Source organism: Calypte anna, chromosome 17 (genome assembly GCF_003957555.1).
Source record: "Calypte anna isolate BGI_N300 chromosome 17, bCalAnn1_v1.p, whole genome shotgun sequence".
Lineage (NCBI taxonomy): Eukaryota > Metazoa > Chordata > Aves > Apodiformes > Trochilidae > Calypte > Calypte anna.
The window spans coordinates 5,773,445-5,791,966 of NC_044262.1; the positions used below are offsets into that span (position 1 = coordinate 5,773,445).

At 42.2% G+C, this 18,522-nt stretch overlaps 1 protein-coding gene across 1 annotated transcript; it reads right to left on the reverse strand.

The window, feature by feature from the left end:
• Positions 1 to 89: 89 nt before the first annotated feature.
• MAN1B1 (mannosidase alpha class 1B member 1) lies at positions 90 to 15,704 on the reverse strand. Its single transcript, XM_030461518.1, has 13 exons — positions 15,495 to 15,704; positions 13,293 to 13,401; positions 12,498 to 12,634; positions 11,351 to 11,511; positions 10,037 to 10,146; positions 9,742 to 9,927; positions 8,982 to 9,130; positions 8,189 to 8,377; positions 6,969 to 7,159; positions 6,201 to 6,321; positions 5,271 to 5,468; positions 4,821 to 4,952; positions 90 to 4,223 (listed from the first exon to the last, which is right to left on the reverse strand). The coding sequence occupies exons 1-13, from the start codon at positions 15,627 to 15,629 to the stop codon at positions 4,020 to 4,022; spliced, it is 2,022 nt and encodes a 673-aa protein (XP_030317378.1). The 5' UTR covers positions 15,630 to 15,704; the 3' UTR covers positions 90 to 4,019.
• Positions 15,705 to 18,522: the final 2,818 nt, after the last annotated feature.

Here is an 18,522-nt window from a genome sequence, read left to right on the forward strand (position 1 = left end):
GGAGTTACTATGCACCAATATATAGTAGTATAATTTTAAAAAAAATCCTGCTTACCAATTGGATGCCTCAGTTGATCCATTTATAATGGTTTTACAAGTTCACAGAGAAGCCTCCTAATCATCAAAGGCTTATGTTACACAGGCAAAGTCAAAGCATTGCTTCAGCACCTTTTACACTGCTTAAACACAAGGCTTTGTGTGAAGTACTGCACTGCTGGGGCCTCCCTACCATAACTGTGGGATTGCTTCCCAGAGCTACAATGTCACTCACTCATGTTATTCCACAGAATTCAGGGGCTGACAGAAGGTTTTATGGCACACAATGTGCTTACCTCTTCCCTGTTCTTAAAGTACAGAAAGCCAAAGCTTCAGCCCCCCCCCCAACACTGAGGAATGTAGGAAGGGCAGGAAAAGATCTCCACTTACCAGATCTTGCAAATGATGGGCAACATTGGCCTGATTAGTCCAATTCCCCCAAAGAAAAATGCTTTAAGCCAAACTACATCCTCCACAGACCTTCTCTGTGCTGATGAAAACCTCTGCCAAGAGCCATCAGCCCCCCTTTTGCTCCTACTGACCTCAGGCTTCAGGTTTGCTAAAACTGGTTTATACAGAGCAGGGAAGAAAGCAGATTCTTTGGAGGAGTAAATACAGCTGGTACCTGCATTTGGCATGTCTTGCTGAAAACCTTGCTGACAGAAAACCATGAGGAAAATGGTGGGGACCCTGCCAGCAAATACCATGTACCCTGCAAAAATGTCAGTTTCTAAGACCTATAGTGAGACTTCACTTCATAAAAGTTCAGAGATCAGATGTGATCTGTGGCTCCATCCCTCTACTGGATTTTCTTTGAGCAAACAGGTTTGTATTTTTTTTTTTCTGAACTGTGGCTTAAAGCCCAGTGTGAGACTTCCAAGTCCGTGCAATACCCCATGGCTCTGCCCATACATCCATTTCTCAGTGAAAGCATCAGTGAACTGTACAGCTGGCTGGGGCTGGGGTCATTTTGTTTGATTTTAATTAGGGAAGGCACTGAAGTTCTTGGAGCAAAACCAAGGCAGCTCTTTGTGCAAAAGGACAGAACCAGTGGCTGAATGGCCTTGCCACAAGATTGGACTGAAGTAGCAGAAGTGAATTAGTGCTGATGGATTACAGCCCCCTACAGCTAAGGTTTTGGGTCAAAGGATTGCAGAGTACACCAAAGAAAATTCTTCAAAGATGTGCATGTTGTTTTGCTGGAACTGAGAGGGGCTGTGAAGCTGAGACCAATCTGACACAACATTAATTAAAGAGGTAAAAATAAATAAGCAGTTGAAGTGACATCTGCAAAAGAACAGGAAGAAGCAGATGAGCTCTTTCTAACTTATTTAGGTTCATGTAATTTCACATGGGATTCAGGAGTTGGAAACAAGCATTTGTTCTCACAGGTAGAGCTGAACAATCTTAACCTCAGGTTTAAAGGAAGAGGACAGCAAATTGCCACTTTGCAAACAGATTCAGTTTCCCAGGAAGAATTAGGTAGAAAAGAAAACAGTTGGACCAAGAAGTTCAGCTAAAAGACAAGAAGTGTGTTTGAGAAAGTGAAGGTTTATTCTCTCCTTCCTTCAATTCATTATGAAATGGATTATTACTCTCAAGCCAAAGGCAAAAAAAAAGAAACTCAGACTCCCACAGTCTCATTTCTTGAGTCAACAATATTAAGACTATTGTAAGACTTCAACAACAGAAGATTTTTTTTTTTTTGGTAAAAATTCATATGTATTCCACTTTCTAAGACATATCTGTCTCCTCAGTAGGGCTGCCAGACAGATGAAACACCAAACTCTGCAAGTTTTACACTCTATAGCAAAGTCATTAATTAATTAAGAGTTCAATATGAGCTTCAATCAAAGGCACAAGGCCAAAGCAACACAGGTCAGAAGGGCCTGGGGGGGGCAAACTCACTGAATTTTATTTTGTTTTTTAAACTCCAGGTTTAAGCCTTCAGCTTTTAGCTGAAGCTCAGCTCCTCAGTAACATGAACCCAATGCACAAAGAAAAACACTGAAGGTGTTTCCTCCCACATTTCAAAAGCATTTTCCTCCTTCACTGTTAGGTCAAAGAAAACAAATCTGGGGAACAAATCAGTTGTGCAGACAAAGAGTACAGCTACAGGATCCCACTGCACACAACTCATTTCCAGGGTTACTGGTGCCATGAGAACTGGAGAAACATTAACATTCTGCACAAACTTCTCATGTCTTGCAAATCCCCTTTTAAATGCACTTTTTTCTGTCATCAATAATCTGTAAAATGTCTCCATTTCCATAAGCCATCACTGGCTTATGAAATGATAAATATTCTTGGAATGATAAATATTCTTTAAAGTACTTCTAGAGTGGTCCCAAGGGTTACTTCTGACTCCAGCAAACAGAACTGATCAGCATAAAACAAAGATGCATCTTACTATACAAATCAAAGGTTACAAATATTTAAGATACATATACTCCCTTCAACCACTTTAATTACCCATTACAATCAGATTTAATTGGTTCCATTTAGCAGCCCCAGATTAAGAGGGAACTGTACCTCACCATTGCTACCAGGCACCTGCATGCTTCTGGCTGCTCCCATTAATGCCAGGGGAAAAGAACATTTTAGTGAGAAAAACCTGTTTAAAAAATAGGAACAAGAACATTTCTGAGAATTTATCTGTGAATACAGAAAACTGCCCAAGTAGCTACAAAACCAAAAGGAAAATTACTACAGAAAGCTGATTTCCAAATTTGTGGTTTAAAAAAATCTATTTGCACATATAAAAATGAGAGATTCCAGGGCTCCCATAAGATTGTTTAAAAAACCTGGGTCTGGTTTGTCTTCAAGCAAGTGAACAGATTTCACTAATTCTATTTGGACAAGGACTTGTTGTAATCCATTTAGACTGCCAGCTTTTAATAGTAATAATGAAATATTTCTACCCAAAGTACTCCTAATGGAAAAAAAAAACAACCAACCAACCAAAAAAAAACCCAAACAGTTGAAACTTTCCCCAGGGAACAAAAAAGGCTGAATAACATGAACTCTGCTGTACAGCTGTGAGCTTGTTTTGAGCCACCTAACACCTTACAATGCAATATCTGGGCAGGGAGAGATGGAAGGAGCTGACTTAGAATTCTATCTATGTGCTCACAAGCTTTCCCAACCTCAGAAAGCAGCTTTCAGTCAGAATACCTGAGTCTAAGTGATGCAAATAATATATAAAATGCATGTGTAGTTTCACTTGTGTTTCACATTATCTCCTGCATTCCTGCAGATAAGTTAAAAAACTGCAATACCTATACAAAACTATAAACCACTTTGAGCCAAACCAGCAGCAAATTCTCTTCCATCATTCATTTCAGCTTCAACAGCTTCTTCAAAGTGCTCCACAGAACTAAGACACTGTCCAACAGATGCATTGCTGCCATTTCTCCTTCTCATGGGATGCAGTACAGCTTGGTAGTTTGGAATGAGATCAGAGCATCAGTAGCAATGCTGACAGCTTTGCTTCTATCTGAGACAACATTACAGTTTTTTTATTGATTTGCCACCTGAAACACTACATGTTCTTTTGAAGAAATGGCACTGTAACTGAGTGAATCCAGAATAAGCCAGAGACCTGTAGGCTTATTCTCTCCAGGGACAATCCTGTGCTGTAAGACAGCTTGCTGCATTCCTGATATTTAATGAGGGTTTAGTAAGAGTGACAGAAGTGAGTTCTGGTTCACCAGAGCCCCATGAATGTCATGGTCCAAGCTATAATTATTCTCTGAACCTCATCAATACCAGGAAAACCAGCTTAGAAGGGCACAGTTTGTCCACCCCAAAACAAGGGATTAGATTTAAGACTGACATGACTTCTCCAAAGCAGAGACACTTTCCCAAAGGTTTTGTTTTCAGCCAAAAAAAAAGGTGCAATATAGCATCTCTCCTCAAACCCTGAAAAGTAAAGTGACTTGAAGATAAAAGTGCCACCATTGGAAGGTCTCCTGACACTCAGTCTAAGCTGGCACCCAGATAGGGAGTGGATGAGCTTCTGTGTTAAATACATATTTGTCAAGGTTGATTAAGTCTATGTCATCTGAAAACAGCAGAAACATGTATTTGAGTGTTTCCCCAAGGAAGAAGCTCTCCATCTTATCACGTGGCTCTGGATTACTGGGATTCTGGACGTTGTTAATGGAAGTATAACCACCTGTAGGAACCTGTGCAAAAAAAACAAACAAAAAAAAGCAGGGATTTTGTGTATTTCAATAATCTAAAATAAATTATTTTCATTTCTTAACATCCAGATGAGTCTGGAGAAAATGAATGCTAAGAAACATATCAGCATGTTTGTCATTTCATACTTCTTTTCATTTACATATAAAACTTCAGTTACAAAAGAAATCTTCCTCCATGGATGTTGAATGACCACTGCTCCTTAGGCCCCATTTTTACAGTGTATCAGTGGTGATCTTCATGAGCACTCTGTGGTCACTTGGAAAACAAACATCCTCTATTAAAACATCAATGCCTTTCAGGACTTTCTGGGTTTTTTGGGGGTTTTTTACAACTTCAAGCAACTTCATTTTTAATCAGTGCAATACAAGAATGCAAGTTCTTTCCCTGCATATATCAGGCAGTGCATCTCAAACTGTAAGGCACTTTATGAACTGAATTTTTCACTGTGTTCTTATGAATTTCCTATGGAATGGGAAATTTGATGACTCTTGAAAGACATAAGGTTTCCAAAATATTTGTTAAGAGAGCAAGTGTGTGAATACTCAAAACACACCAAGAACACCATAAGCTGACCTTACCCGTGTGTATTTATTGAAGTTCTGCAGGATTTCCCAGCCCCAGTCTTGGTATTTCTTATCACCAGTGAATCTGTACATATAAAAAAGGCTTTCCACAGTTTCTGGTCGTAGTAAGTTGTGCCTGTCTGCAGGCTGCAGAGGAAAAACAAAAGGCAGGGATAATTCAGACAGGGAGTTTCCTCAAGACATGTGCAGTTAGAAAAATAGTGATTCCAACCTCTATCTACCCCAAAGAGTTTATTATACATAATTCAGCTTCTAAATACACTACAGAAGTAATTAAAAACAATGGCTAGGGTACACCTAGAAAGCAAGGCAGAAGAACAAGAAGAACAGAGAACATCACTGATCTCTGGCTGGGAGTTTCAACACCAGAATAGGTACAGAAGAATCATATAATAACAGTTATTCTCTGATAATAAAATCAGATTAAAACAGCCATCTGCTCACCTTGATTTCCACATCTTTCTGGCCCTTTTGTGCATGAAGATTGAAATGAACAATCTCTGGACTCAGGCCTGTCTCTACTTGAGAATACATCTGGTAACAGGTTTTGATAAGGGCTTCAGCTAATTTCATGTGATCAGCAGTCAGTCCATTGTGAGCTCCCAGAGCCAAAGTACCAGGCAAAAAGCAAACCAAGTGATCCTGCAAGACAAGACAACTCTTAACTCAGGAAAAATTAGATGTTCCACTCCCTTAATCACTTAAATCACCTTAAGATTTCACCCTTAATCACACAGAACTGCCTCAAATCACCTAAAGATTTCTCAGTAGAGGCAACTCAAGCAACCACATAAAGGACAAACTGACCATCTGAATTCCATTTTAAACTTGGAACAGAGAGAAGTCAGCCAGAGAAGCAGCTTTGGAGAAGGGGGAGAGGTCAGCTGAAGATTTTCCTGATTCTGAAATAATTCTGAAACCACCTCAGCATTACTGTGAGACAATATCTGCAGAGATCACTAGATCCACTAAAGCCACTGGAAAACACAAAGCTTTCAAGCATCTTTCTGCCTGACAGCTTGCCCCTTTCCTGTATCTTTTTTACTTGGGGTAATAAAAACCTCTTACCCCTCACCTCTGTAGAGCACCAAAGATGGAAGAGTACCATTTTTCTTGGTCAGCATACAGCCCTTTGCCACCACGAGTTCTCCTGGACTTAAAATACCATCCTGACTTTTCTTCTTTTTTAAAAAGAAGGAGGGGGATGGAGGGGAAAGAGACAAAACCATTACAGAAGCTTTGTGTTTGCCTCTCCATATAATCTGGGTTTGTTATTTTAGGGTTTTTTTCCCAATCATGTTTTTTTCAGTTTTCTTTTGTTGTGTTTTTTGGTTTGTTTTTTTTTTTTATTTCAAATGCAGTTGTTTTTCTTACCATCTTGGCACTGAAATGGCCATGAGCAAGCTCTCCTACAAATGTGAGCTTCCTGGGTTGGGATCTCTGAAGAAGATGCTTTTTTACTCCTTCTATGGCTCTCATGTAGTCTTCTAAGAGTCTGTGAATGAAAATCATTCCCAGTTGGCTCACATGCATGCAGTCAGAACACATTTAATCACAGCTGATGTTCAGCATGATCCATTTGGAGACTGTTAATGCAGTCAACATTAAGCTAAATGTGAAAACTAAGAACAAACCCTTCAAGTCACCATCACCTGGACATTAATTAGTAATCACTAGCCTGTAGCAATATTGGGTTTACTTGAGAAGTAAACCCCAAATTTAAAGAAAACATGCCCTCAACTTATAGGCAGTAAACAGATTTTATTTCAAGCATCATCAGAAGTACAGTAATTGAAATATACAGAAAATCAAGGCTGGTAAGCAGCTCTTGGAGGTGTCCACTTCAGTCCTTTCCTCTGAAGCAGATTCAATTACATCAGGTTGCCTAAGGAATTATCTGAGCAATTTTTTAATATCTCCATCCAATGATGGAGATTCAGTGACTGAGCAATCCTTTCCAGTCTTTGAAATAATGTGGTCACATTATTTAACTGGAATTTCCCTTGCTTCAAAGTACTTTTATGTAGAAAATCCTGCTAAACAATTGCATTTTGAGGCTCAAAAAAAAATAAATCCCTTCATTCACGGTCCCAGGCAGTTCTCCATTTGCAGTGAGGTGTATGAGAAGTGGGAAGAACTTACTCATTTTCTTTTTTTCCACCCTGAATCCATTGCTTCAGCAAATACTCATAGTAGCTGTCAGCTCTGGCTCCCAGGGTATAGACACCCAAGTGAGTGAACTGCCCACTGTTGGTGTTAATGAACATAGGCACCAGCCCATCATTTTTCCCTGAGAGGGTGTGAACATGTTTCATCACCTCATCTACAGCTTTCTGAAAGAAATAAAATAGAAAACAAATTACAGGTATAAATGATGCACAAAACTGTGGCTAGTAACTTCAGGCCAGTAACAAATCTTTCATTATTCTCCCTCAAATTAGTATCAGGGGCATGAAGTTCAGGTAATGCAATATATTAAATACAGGATCACAAACTTTATAACTCAAAACACAGAATGTTCTAGGTATACTTAAGTACTCTGAAATAATTATAACTATTTCCTTCAAGAAAGCCCACTCAAAAGCCACTACTATGGCTCAGGACCATGTCCTGACTTATTCTTCTTTACAAAACTGAAGTCAAGTTAAATAACAACTACACAAAGCATTCAATAGCTAAAAATTCTTTAAATACCTTCACTCTTCAATACTTGAGCTTTGGACACAGTTTAGAACAAATAGCACAACAAAAGCAAAAAGAAAAGGGGAAATTATACTTTACCCTGGCATTTTTATTTCAACTAACTTCTCCTTACACTGTGTCCTACTGTCAAACCCTTAAGTAGAGTCCCATTTTAGTTCCTTGGATGGCCACAGCAAGGTTTTGGTCTCTGCATTTAGGCACTGGCATCAAGGAACTGCACACAGAATTCTAAGTTAAGGAAGGCACTTTCACAGTCTCCTGGTCAGCATAATATTTTGTCAAACTCTGACAACCTCGTGTCAAATAAAAAAATGTCAATGGTAAAAACTGGGAGGTTGGATAAGAGTGGGGAGTGTTTATTATGGTTTCCTGTGGTTTGGCTTTGCTGTTTGGCTTTTTATTTTATGGGTGGGGTTTTTTTGTTTTTGTTTTTTTAAATCAAAAGCTTTTTCTGAGGAAGATAAATAATTATTCAACTCCACTACTCTGTATTGAGAAAACAATTGGAATTACTTAGCTTCTTTTCCTCCTCTTATCTATTTTCACAACTCATTTCATGTTACTTAGAGACTACAGAGACCCCATACATTGATGAAGAGTCAGTGGTGGAGCTCTAGAGAGGTGGAAAAAGAGAAAAACAGGGACTGGTTCTTTTATACCTGGAATTTCTCATCTCCAGTGAGACGAGTCAGCTCCCTAAACTCCAGCTGGATACTTGTCACCTCTGCCACAGTGCTGTCAGATGTCCAGCGAGGGGGATGTGCAGTGCCACGACCAATGTTGACATCAGAATATGGTATCTTGGAAGGGGTCTTGAATGCTGGCATCAGCCTGTTCCCAATGTCTTTCTAAAGAAAACCCCAGACCACAGGACAGAGACAAAAAAACCCAAAAAGTAAATACAGACACACAGGCACACACCTTTAGATTTTCTTCCCTCAAGCAGACAGGGAAAAAAAAAAGAGAAGAGCAGCTTTGTTTTAGATGGTGAGAGAATGACAAGAATTAAAAAGGGCCATGGGTTTATTTGCAGTAATGACTACAGAGCTGACACCTTCTTCCTAGCATCAGGTGTCTTGTTTCAGGCTGCAATCTCAACACAATGTGATGCAATTCTGCAGTCTCTGACTGCAGTGAACTCCTCTAAAGAGGTGGCTGATGTTGAGATACACAAAAAGGGCAATAAAAGATAACTATTACACTTTGCCAACCACTTTTTCTCTCCTCTGTGTTTCATAAACTTTATTACTGTCAGCTCTTCATCAACAGAAGAACAGAAATTTAAGAATTCCCCATAAAACACAGCAAAACTCTGAGGTTATCCAGGAAGCAAAAAGAAGCAGCTTAAAAGATTAATGGTAAATCCCTTTCCCACCACTTTAAATATGTAACTGTTAAAACCCAGCAGCTTTAACATGGAATCCAGTTTCATGTGTGAGACCAGTCACTCACAGCTTTTTCCAGGAAGAGGCTGTCTCCAGACAGATGATAGGTGCTCAGCAAGCCTCCCAGGATCCGAATGGTACTCTCAAAGAGGTTCACATCCACATTTTTATCAAACATCAAATCGTTTGCTACCCACTTCCTTGCTTCTTCAAATTCTGCAGAGTAGAAAGAGTAATTCAGTTATGAAGTTCTGGTGTGTTCCAACAAGTAAACTAGAGACACTGGTACTCCACAGAACCAGGACACTCTTATCTGTTTCCAAAGAGCATAATTTTAGGAGGAAAACTGAAATGAAGAGCACGTGCTAGAAGAAGCTTAACTACCATTAGCTTAATTCTTATCATCATACATCAGAGATGCACAGAGACAGAAATACCCTCTAAATTAAAAGAACCTGTGGCTGTATAATGGCACAAAGACAGCACTAGGGATTTCGCACAGAAAGAGAAATCAAGAGGCTTATTAATAGAGTCCTGAGTTTCTAGCAGACATTACCATTGTTATATGTAGGAGCAGAATTGTTTTTTCAGGCTCAAAAACCAATGGCAAGAGAAACGGTGTCTTTTCAGGGAGTTGAGAGTTTTATAATTGGAGTTTTATAATTTATTTTTATAAATATTAGATAGATAGATACTTACCCTCAAAGGAAAACTAAACTTACTGGCCATACATAACAAATGTTCCCCTCCAAAAACTTTTGAGGGGGGAGAAGAGACAGAATTCTTTAGGGGAAAAAAATGGAGAAAGAAAAAGCAAAGCAACCAACCTTCTTTTAGGCCTAAAATCCACATGGTATCCAAGGCATCAATCAAGGTAAGCCCAAGTCCAAACCACTCGCTGTAGGACTTGGACAGAGGCTTCAGCTCATCATGGCCCCAGGCAAAGTCCTTGTACCCTTTCCATGCGTGGCGGAAGGCTTCGATCACAGCCAGCTGCCGTTCGTTTATGGGCACTGCAAAAGGCAAAGAGCACCCTGCTCAAGTCTGCTGCAGAGCAGCAATGCAGCTATTCCAAACAAAAACAACTTTTTTGCTGCCTTCTACCCAATATACCCTATTTACCTGGCTCCTTCAGGTCTTCAGCTTCCACAGATGAAGGTTTTTCTAGATCCTTGGTTTTAGGAGACGGAGGTTCGGTGCTTTGGTCAGGTTCTATCACTGCTCCTCTCCAGCTGCAAATAGAAAGGATTGTAATAAAGGATTAATTTGAGAACACAAAGTTACCAAATAACAGAGACTCATCTCTACATTTCTTTTTTCAGGATGCTTTGTTAAAATAGGAGATGGATTTTGTATCAAGGATCAAAATAACTATGCTGTCCACTAGGTAATTTTTCTGCTCAAAGAAAGTGATTTGCACCACAGGAATTTGACTGGATTTAGAGATGTGTTTTACAGGCTCTTGGAGTTTCATTAAGTATCTTGACAGTGGAATTTAATAAAGACTTTCTACTAAGAATTAAAACACCTGGGAATGCTGAGTTACATTCCTGTGCAAATGGAAGCAGAGGAATAAAACACTTAAAAGGCATTCTGAGATATTTCAGATAACACCAACAGCCCAAATGCTGACACAGGCACAGTTCTGATGCTGCAATCTGCTCAGCTGCACTGGTGCTGAAAAGGAGACAAACATAGAAAACCCCAAGCCTACTGTTCCAATTCCTAAGAACCTTCCCTGAACTTGTAGCAGTCTTTTCTGTATGAAAGTCACATCTCTTCAGTTATTCCCACATCAAAAGGTTTCAATCAATAATATCTTAGGGAATAAATTCATATAAATATAATCACAGAAGCACAGACCCTCCATAAAAGATATTACTGTCTCTGCATAGTGGGATGATTAATCATTTTTCAGAAAGGAGTAAGGATCTCTCACAGTTACATGCCCACTACTACATACATGTCTACAGCTTCTGCCAGTTGAACTTGGGCATTTTACCCCTACCCAAGCACTGACACTGATGTGATTTCCCAAGTCTGGCCCAGGACAAAGATGTTTGTGACATTATTATTTTACTGCTCCAAGTACATTAATATTTAGTACAAAACAAATGGCAGCAATGTACAGACCTTGAACATTTTTCTGAGCATTATGAGTGTCTAAGTGCATGAGCAATACAGAGAGCCCTGCAGGGCTCCAAATCCTCAGCAGTTCTGTGATCTAAAGAGTAAAACCAGAAAACCTGCACATTCACCAGCATTAAATCAGCACAGCAGTATCAACAGCTGTCAGCTCAGACCTGAGAACAAATACATGCACAGAAAGGTATCAACCTCAATGACAACCAAAAGCCTTTAGGATTTTCACTCCAACACCCAATGGATCTTGGAGGGCAGAGGGAGATGACTGCAACTTGCTGGAAACACTTCTACCTGATAACAGATTTCTCAGTTTTCTCTTCCTTATCAGCTTGGACCAGCTCTTCTGTGACTCTGCTTGGATCATGTCTGGTTTTCAGCCACACATCTCTCCGGGGTGCCTTGATCTGCAGATTGGAAGGACCACGCCGAATATGAGGTGGTTTGGGTGGCTTCTGAGAAAAGAAAAAAAGAAAAATCACTTCGTATGTTGCAGAGATGGTAAAATTACAAACCATAAATCAACATTATTCCAGTGTTGAATATAATTTCAGGTAAATCTTATTTTGATATTATATCAGCATGCAAGTTCTGCCCTGAATGGAAGGCATGCTGAGCACCTTGGGTTTTTGTTTGTTTAAAACTTTTGGTTTTAGGGCTACCAGACAGTAATTTAACACAAGTCTTTATAAAGTATTCCAAAGATATTTAATTCCATTTTACTAGGCACAGTAAATTTGTATTACAATTAGCAAAAAGCGTGGAAAAAAAAAAATATGGCAGCATTAGGGAATACCAAGAATTGCTATGCAGAAATAAAGGTACACTTGTGCATGAAGTGGCAAAGATTTAATACAAAGTTTCATATTCACTGAATAGAAATCCCAAACCCAAGGAAATAAATACATGGAGAGTAACCCAGTAACTGCTGTTCCTCTGGCTACATGAATCCACACAGCCAGATCCTGTTTCTTCCCCATCACATCTCCCACAAATCAAACCTTTCAAAAAAACCTGCTGGTATTTTTCAGGATCCCAGAAAAGCTATTCCAGTTCCCTGGGACACAGACTGTGTCTTACATCTTATTTTCAGCCACACCTCTATTTAGGCTCCTCACAACAGCAAGGTTGACATCCAGAGCACTTCAAGTCCAAACAAATGAATCATACCAGGAAAGTGAAGCTTCAAGAGGTCACTGACCTCAAGTGCCAGCACACCTAGATATATCAGTGATTAAGAACTACTATACTAAACACCTTAATTTTTTTAAAAGCCAATAAATACTACACTGAAGCCCTTCCTGAGAAGGTTTAATTGCACCTAGAGCACTTATTGCAAGTTATAACTCCTTTGCCCTCAGCATCTGCTGGAACCAAAGACTACCTGCAGCTTTCACAAACTCTTAGGTAGATTTATAAAAGTCATTTCCTCTCACAGTACCTGTGGTGACAGCTCTGGGTAGTCCCCAGGGTTGGTATCTGCTTTTTGGGGTGCTGGTAGGACGGCTGGATTTGCCAGCTTTAATCCAGGAATTTCTGGTTCTGGTTTCTGATCATCCAATGGTTTGCTTGTTAGACCTAGAGAAACAAAATAGCTCAGACACAGAATCAACAGTTTAGGCTCCAGCTAGAAATTGCTACTTTTGCTGCATTCACATACTAGATCTACCTCAAAAGAAGTGTTTCTTTTCAAAAAAATCTGATAAACACAGCCAATTGTGAGATACAAAGTGTCTTTTGGAATCAACACTCTTCCTAATACAGAAGGAGGTTTCTAAAAGGCAATGCTTTTTTTTTTTTTTTTTAGTTGCTATCATTTTAGCTTCTCAATCCAAGCAGTAAGAGAATATCAAAGGTAAATGTGCCTTCATATTGTAAAGAAGCTTGGATTTCTAAGCTGATGGACAATCAAAACTACAACAGGATTATCTCATCCTACTGTTTAGGTTTGGGTTACCAATATCTACATACAAACACAAGTTAAAAAACACCCTCAGCCTCCAAATTTTAAAAAAACTAAGCAAAAAAGTTGCTCTAGTCAAGATAAACAATGAAAAGATACGAAAAGTATTTCTGATTAAGCAGAATCAAGTCATTAGATCACGTCACATAAATTCATCCCACAACTGTGCTTTAACAGACACACCCAGGCACTCTCAGTAAGAAGGAAAACTACTTATAAGAACCACAACAAATCCTTACATGCCAATCATTCTGAGCTACACAGAACACTTACTTTTCCATGGCTCCTCCATGCTTGTGTAGGAAATGACTCCACAGACAACCAAGAAAGCAAACAGGAAGATAATGACACTCCTCTGCAGTCGAGACAGCTGCTTCCATTTCTTTAGGAGAGAAAATAAGTGAGAAGTAGAATATCCAGCAGGACATTAGAAGCCTACTCAGTCAAAAATAAACTCTTATTGGCTCATTCAGAGGTTTAATTTTACCCTCTGTTTCCAGCTGCAGACATCCACTGCTCATTTTCTCTGATGATGGAGAAAACAGAAATCTAACACAGCACAGCAGGCTCAAAGAAACATCAGAGCCACTTGCTCCAAGTGCCATACCACTTCCCACAGAGCAGGTATTGGCTTTCACCCCAACCTTCACTGTCTGACCTGTGCATCTGCCCAGATGTCAGCCAGGAAATAAGCCCCTTTCCTCCCTTCTGGCTGGGGAGGGACTGCAAAACACACATGCAAAACAAGAAGGAAAAGAAAGCAGCAGAAAACCTAAAAATGTTACTGTAGAAAAGAAGAAAAGCTCAAAATAAAACTAAGCAGTAGTGCCTGGACAAGAAAGTCAGGTACCCTGCCTCTACCAAACATATATGAACTGTCACACAGAACAGGTCCTGCCACCACAAATAAAGTCACCAACCCACAACAGCTGGAAAATTAAATACACCAGCAGAATGATGAACAAGATAAAACCACGATATTTTCAAGTTTAGTCCAAGGTAAAAACGTGTTTTTAAAACTAAAGAGCATAAAACAAAATCACTACAAGTCAGGCAGCAGATGTTACATTAGCCTGAGAGAGAGGCTTCCTCATTTATAGAGCAGCTGGAATTAAACATTAACTGTTAAATTGCCATTTTGGTAGCTTTCCAACAGTCCAATCAAAAGTCATCAGAGCAGCAGTCTGCTGCTCATTACTGGTTTTGCTGTACAGGAAGGATACTTCAGTGCCAGTGCTGCACTTGGGCACTGCCTGCAGTTCCCTACAAACCACTCTGTCCCCCACAGCACTTCCCACACTCCTCATCCTCTTTACAACCAGGGGCTGCAAATGTTTCAGAGCAGAAGTGTCAGGAGCCCCACAAAACATGCTTTATGGCTTCCTCCTGCAGTGCCGACAGCAGTAACCCTGCACACCATGGAATGCTCATCCCACTCCTTCACTTTCAACTCGACCTGCATCCCTACTGTCATCTCCCAACTGCAGAAGGATGCCTGAAACCCAGCAGCCTTCCCCTGTTTCCTTGGGATAGGATGGGAGAAGAGGCATTGCGTGTAGAGTCTCAGGATGGGTAAGAATGAAGCACAAGAATACACAAGGGCGTTTATCCCTATCTCACTTTTTTTTTAGGACAAAAAGTAAGGTTAGAAGGAAGGGTGAAACACCTTGTGTCCCACCCCCACACTTTCCTAGCTTTTAATAAAAGAAGATTCCATACTGCATCCCTAAACAAGCTCTTCAAACATCTGACCACCTCTGTGGGCAGCTATACCTCATCTCCTCACTGCAACAAGGGTTTTCTTGCCCTTTTGACTCACTTTCCCTCCCTGTCCCTGCAGCCCAGGACTTCTACCCCCAGCAAAGCTGCTGCCCACTCCCTACCCCCAAGCAGGCACTAAAGTTACTTCCACACAGCTCTGCCAGGGACCCCTCTGCTCACACCACATCCACAGAAAGCAGAGCTGTTCCCTTTACTCTCCTAGGACAGAGGACAGGGAGCCCCTGTCAAGCCCTAAAACAGAGGACAAAGGCATTTAGACCCAATCTGACATTGTTCTATCCCTGCCCAGGCAGTGCAGGGCAAATATTAACAAATAATAACAGAGTGCAAGGATCCCCTCAAAACACACACCGTACCCCCTGCCCCGACTTTGTCCACAAAAAGTAACGTCAGGCTTCGGGCAGGGCTGCCACCCAACACCTTTCTCCTCAGAGCCCCCCACATAGGGCATCCCCACCGCCAGGACCCCGCAGCTCCGGACCCCTCCCCGGTTCGGACCGGAGAGTCCCAACCAGAACTCCCAACCCCGAGTTCAGCCTCACCGAACACCCCATCGTCCAGTGTCTCTATACCCAGCCCCGGGAGACCCGCCGCAGCTCAGCACCCGCTCCATGCCGGCTCCCTCCCCTCAGGGCCCGCAGCTCCCTCAGCCCCGAGTTCCCCCCGAGCTCCGGAGCCTCTCCCGGCCCTCACCCGCCAGCAGGAGCGTCTCCTCCAGGCCTTGCTGTTGTTGTAGCCGCCGCCACCCCCCACCGCCTCCTCAGGGCTGAGGGTGACGGAGATGAAATCCCGTCGCGGCGGCGAGGCGGCGGCAGCAGCCGAGTACATGGCGGAGCCTCAGGGGCCGCGGCCCTCCCGCCGCCCGTCCCGCCCGCCGCCCGCCATCACCCCGCGCCGCCCGGCGCAGAGCCGCCGCTTCCGGGGCCGTTCATGCCCCGGAGGACTTCCGGGTCTCCATGGCGGGCTTAGCAACGGCGGCGGCGGCAAAGGGGGCGGTGGGGGGGATCGGTGGCCCCCGGAGCGGAGAGGGGAACCGGGAGGGATCGTCCTCCTCACGGCGGGCAACGAGGCGGCAGCCGCCCCCTCCCCGCCCGCCTCCCGGTGCGGAACCCCGAGTCCTGCCGGGACTGCGGGGGGTTTGGTGCCCCGGGTTCCTGCACCAGCACCGCCCTCAGGCAGAGGGATGGCGGTGGTGGGCACAGAATTCCAGAGCCTGCCCAGGCGAGGCTTTTTCAGCCTCCCGGTGGGAAATGAGATGGAGAGAAGAGGCTGGGAGCCCCTCGGTTCTCCGGCGTGTTCGGAGGTTGCAATGGAAGAGACCCGGCTCTGGCACGGGGATGAACTCGGTTGTCTTTCGAGGTCCTTTCCAACCCCAACATTCTGTGATAAGGACTAGTTACAGAAAAACTGGTGTGAAAGCAAGAGAAATTGAAATATGGGAAGGCATCAAGAAAAACAACTCCAGGGCCCTGGGCAGAGGGGTCTGTGCGTTCCCTCTGGAGAGGAGGAGGCAGCACGGACACTGCTGCTCCTCAGGCTGCCTGCATGGAAACCCAAAAAAACTGGCACAGAGGAGAGGGAAGAGCTGTCTAATGTCATTAGCACCCGGGGGGGGGGGACACAAGAAGGGAAGAGGAGCCTGAGGAGATAGCTGAAATCTGGGAGGGGATGTGCGACAGTGGTTTGGAGCAGTTGTGTAAAAAAACCCTGCAAGATCCAGCACTGAATTCTGGCACCTGGGAGGATCTGTTTTTCCCACCCAATTCCTTCCCTCACCTGCTTCCCCATGTAGCCCCAGCCCTGGCTGCTCCCTGTGCAAAAAGTTCTCTGCACTTGCACTGGGGAGGGACAGTGACAGTGGGCATAGGGAAAGGGCAGAGCTCTGCTTAGGGATGGGCACAATGGGGATGTGGCTTTGTAATAACCATTACTTCTAGATCAGGCTCATAGCCCAACCAGAAAAATAGTGTTGAAGCAGCTGCTTTAATAGCTGGCACTGAATTTACCTTTGGCTGCACTTAACTACACAATGTGCATCATATGAGGCTCCAACTTCACACCAGATTCCCAGATAAAACTGAAAATTGGGTGTTTTCCTTAGCACTTTGTAATAATAATAATAAAAAAAGCAATTTTGGTAGAGATGAACGCTCCATGTAAGTAAGCAGAGGAACAATTTAACAGAAGTCTGAGGCATGCATTCATTTTTCTTATTATCACAGAAAACCACTGACTCATGTAGCTCCATTGGAAACCTCAGCAGTCTCCACGTGGGTGCCAAATGAGAATCATGGGGGGAAGAAAGATTATCTGCCTCCAGCCTTTGCTTGGTTCAGCCCTAAACCCCTACAAGAGAGGACAATCTGTCATTTGTAAAAAATTACTGACTTCCCCTCCTGATTGTCCTATAAATAGAGCTCTGCTTGAGCAGTGCTGGCCAGTGGGAGCCAAGCAAAAGCTGCATTACAGGGAGTGCTCGTTACCTACACAACAGCTGGGAAAGCTTGACTCAGATCCGGATCACTCAAATCTTCTTAAAATAAAAGACAAACACACACCACCCACAATTAAACTCCCTCCCCTCAGTACACAGGGAAAAAACGAAATCGAACCGAACCAAACCAACCCAAACCAACTCAAACCAAACCAAACCAACACACTCAAGATTGCAAGCAAGAACATTTTTCTGCCTTGTGATGGAAAAAACCATCCCTCAACATCAAACTCCTTCAGGAACAACCCTCTGCACAGTTCCACATCCCCTTGCCAATCTGCTGCCTGGGCAACAGCCATCCCACCAGTGACACTGTCACAGTGTCCTGCAGCTGTGGTGACAACACTCAGGACATGTAGGGACAATGACAACAGGAGTATTTTACTGAAGAACAAGGAAGACAGACAGACACATAGATACCACAGTAACACTTTTATTATAGAAAAGCTTAGGTGTCCATAAGTTTCTGGAGTACTGCAATACATCCCTTTGTTTCAGGTACTTTTTTTGTTTTGTAACACAATAAAATTACTTTTGTTACACAGAGGACAGAGATGCTGGGTTTTTCTCTCAAAATTCTATGTTCCAGTTTTAAATGTGAGAAGTCACAGAAAAAAAGCAGACAAGGCAGTCAGCACTCTAATTCAGAGTCTCCTTGAAAACCACCTCTAAAAGCCACATCAGCAGCTCAGTGCACACATGATTAAAGCACACAGGAACTGAAGTTTCAAAAGATCACTTTAAAAAGAGCAAAAGAAATATCCTTTCTTTGTAGCCCAGTGCAGTTTAAAAGAAATCTGTGCCTGAATTGACAAGGAATACTCAGATACCAGTTTGTTCTCAGATATAAAACTTGACTCACAGGAACAGATTGAAACACAGAAATACTGGGAAAAAAAGCATTACAGAACCGAGTGTTAAAGACAAATGCTTAATTTATACTAAAGATGGGAAATGCTGACTGCACATGCAAACTGAGGTAATCAGAATTAGTAATTTGTAATTAGTTGGTTTGCATGTGCAAAAGGCTCATTACTTGTGTGCATGTAAATACACTTTATACCTGAAAACCTACTGGCATTTTGTTGCTTTTTTTTGGGGAAAACACAAGCCTACTTACAAACTACATTTATTCTCAAAGTCATTTTTACATTTCCCCAAAATTCAGGAAGCCACATGAGTTATTTAAAAGATTTAAGCTTAAAAAAATAGCATCAGCAGTAACAT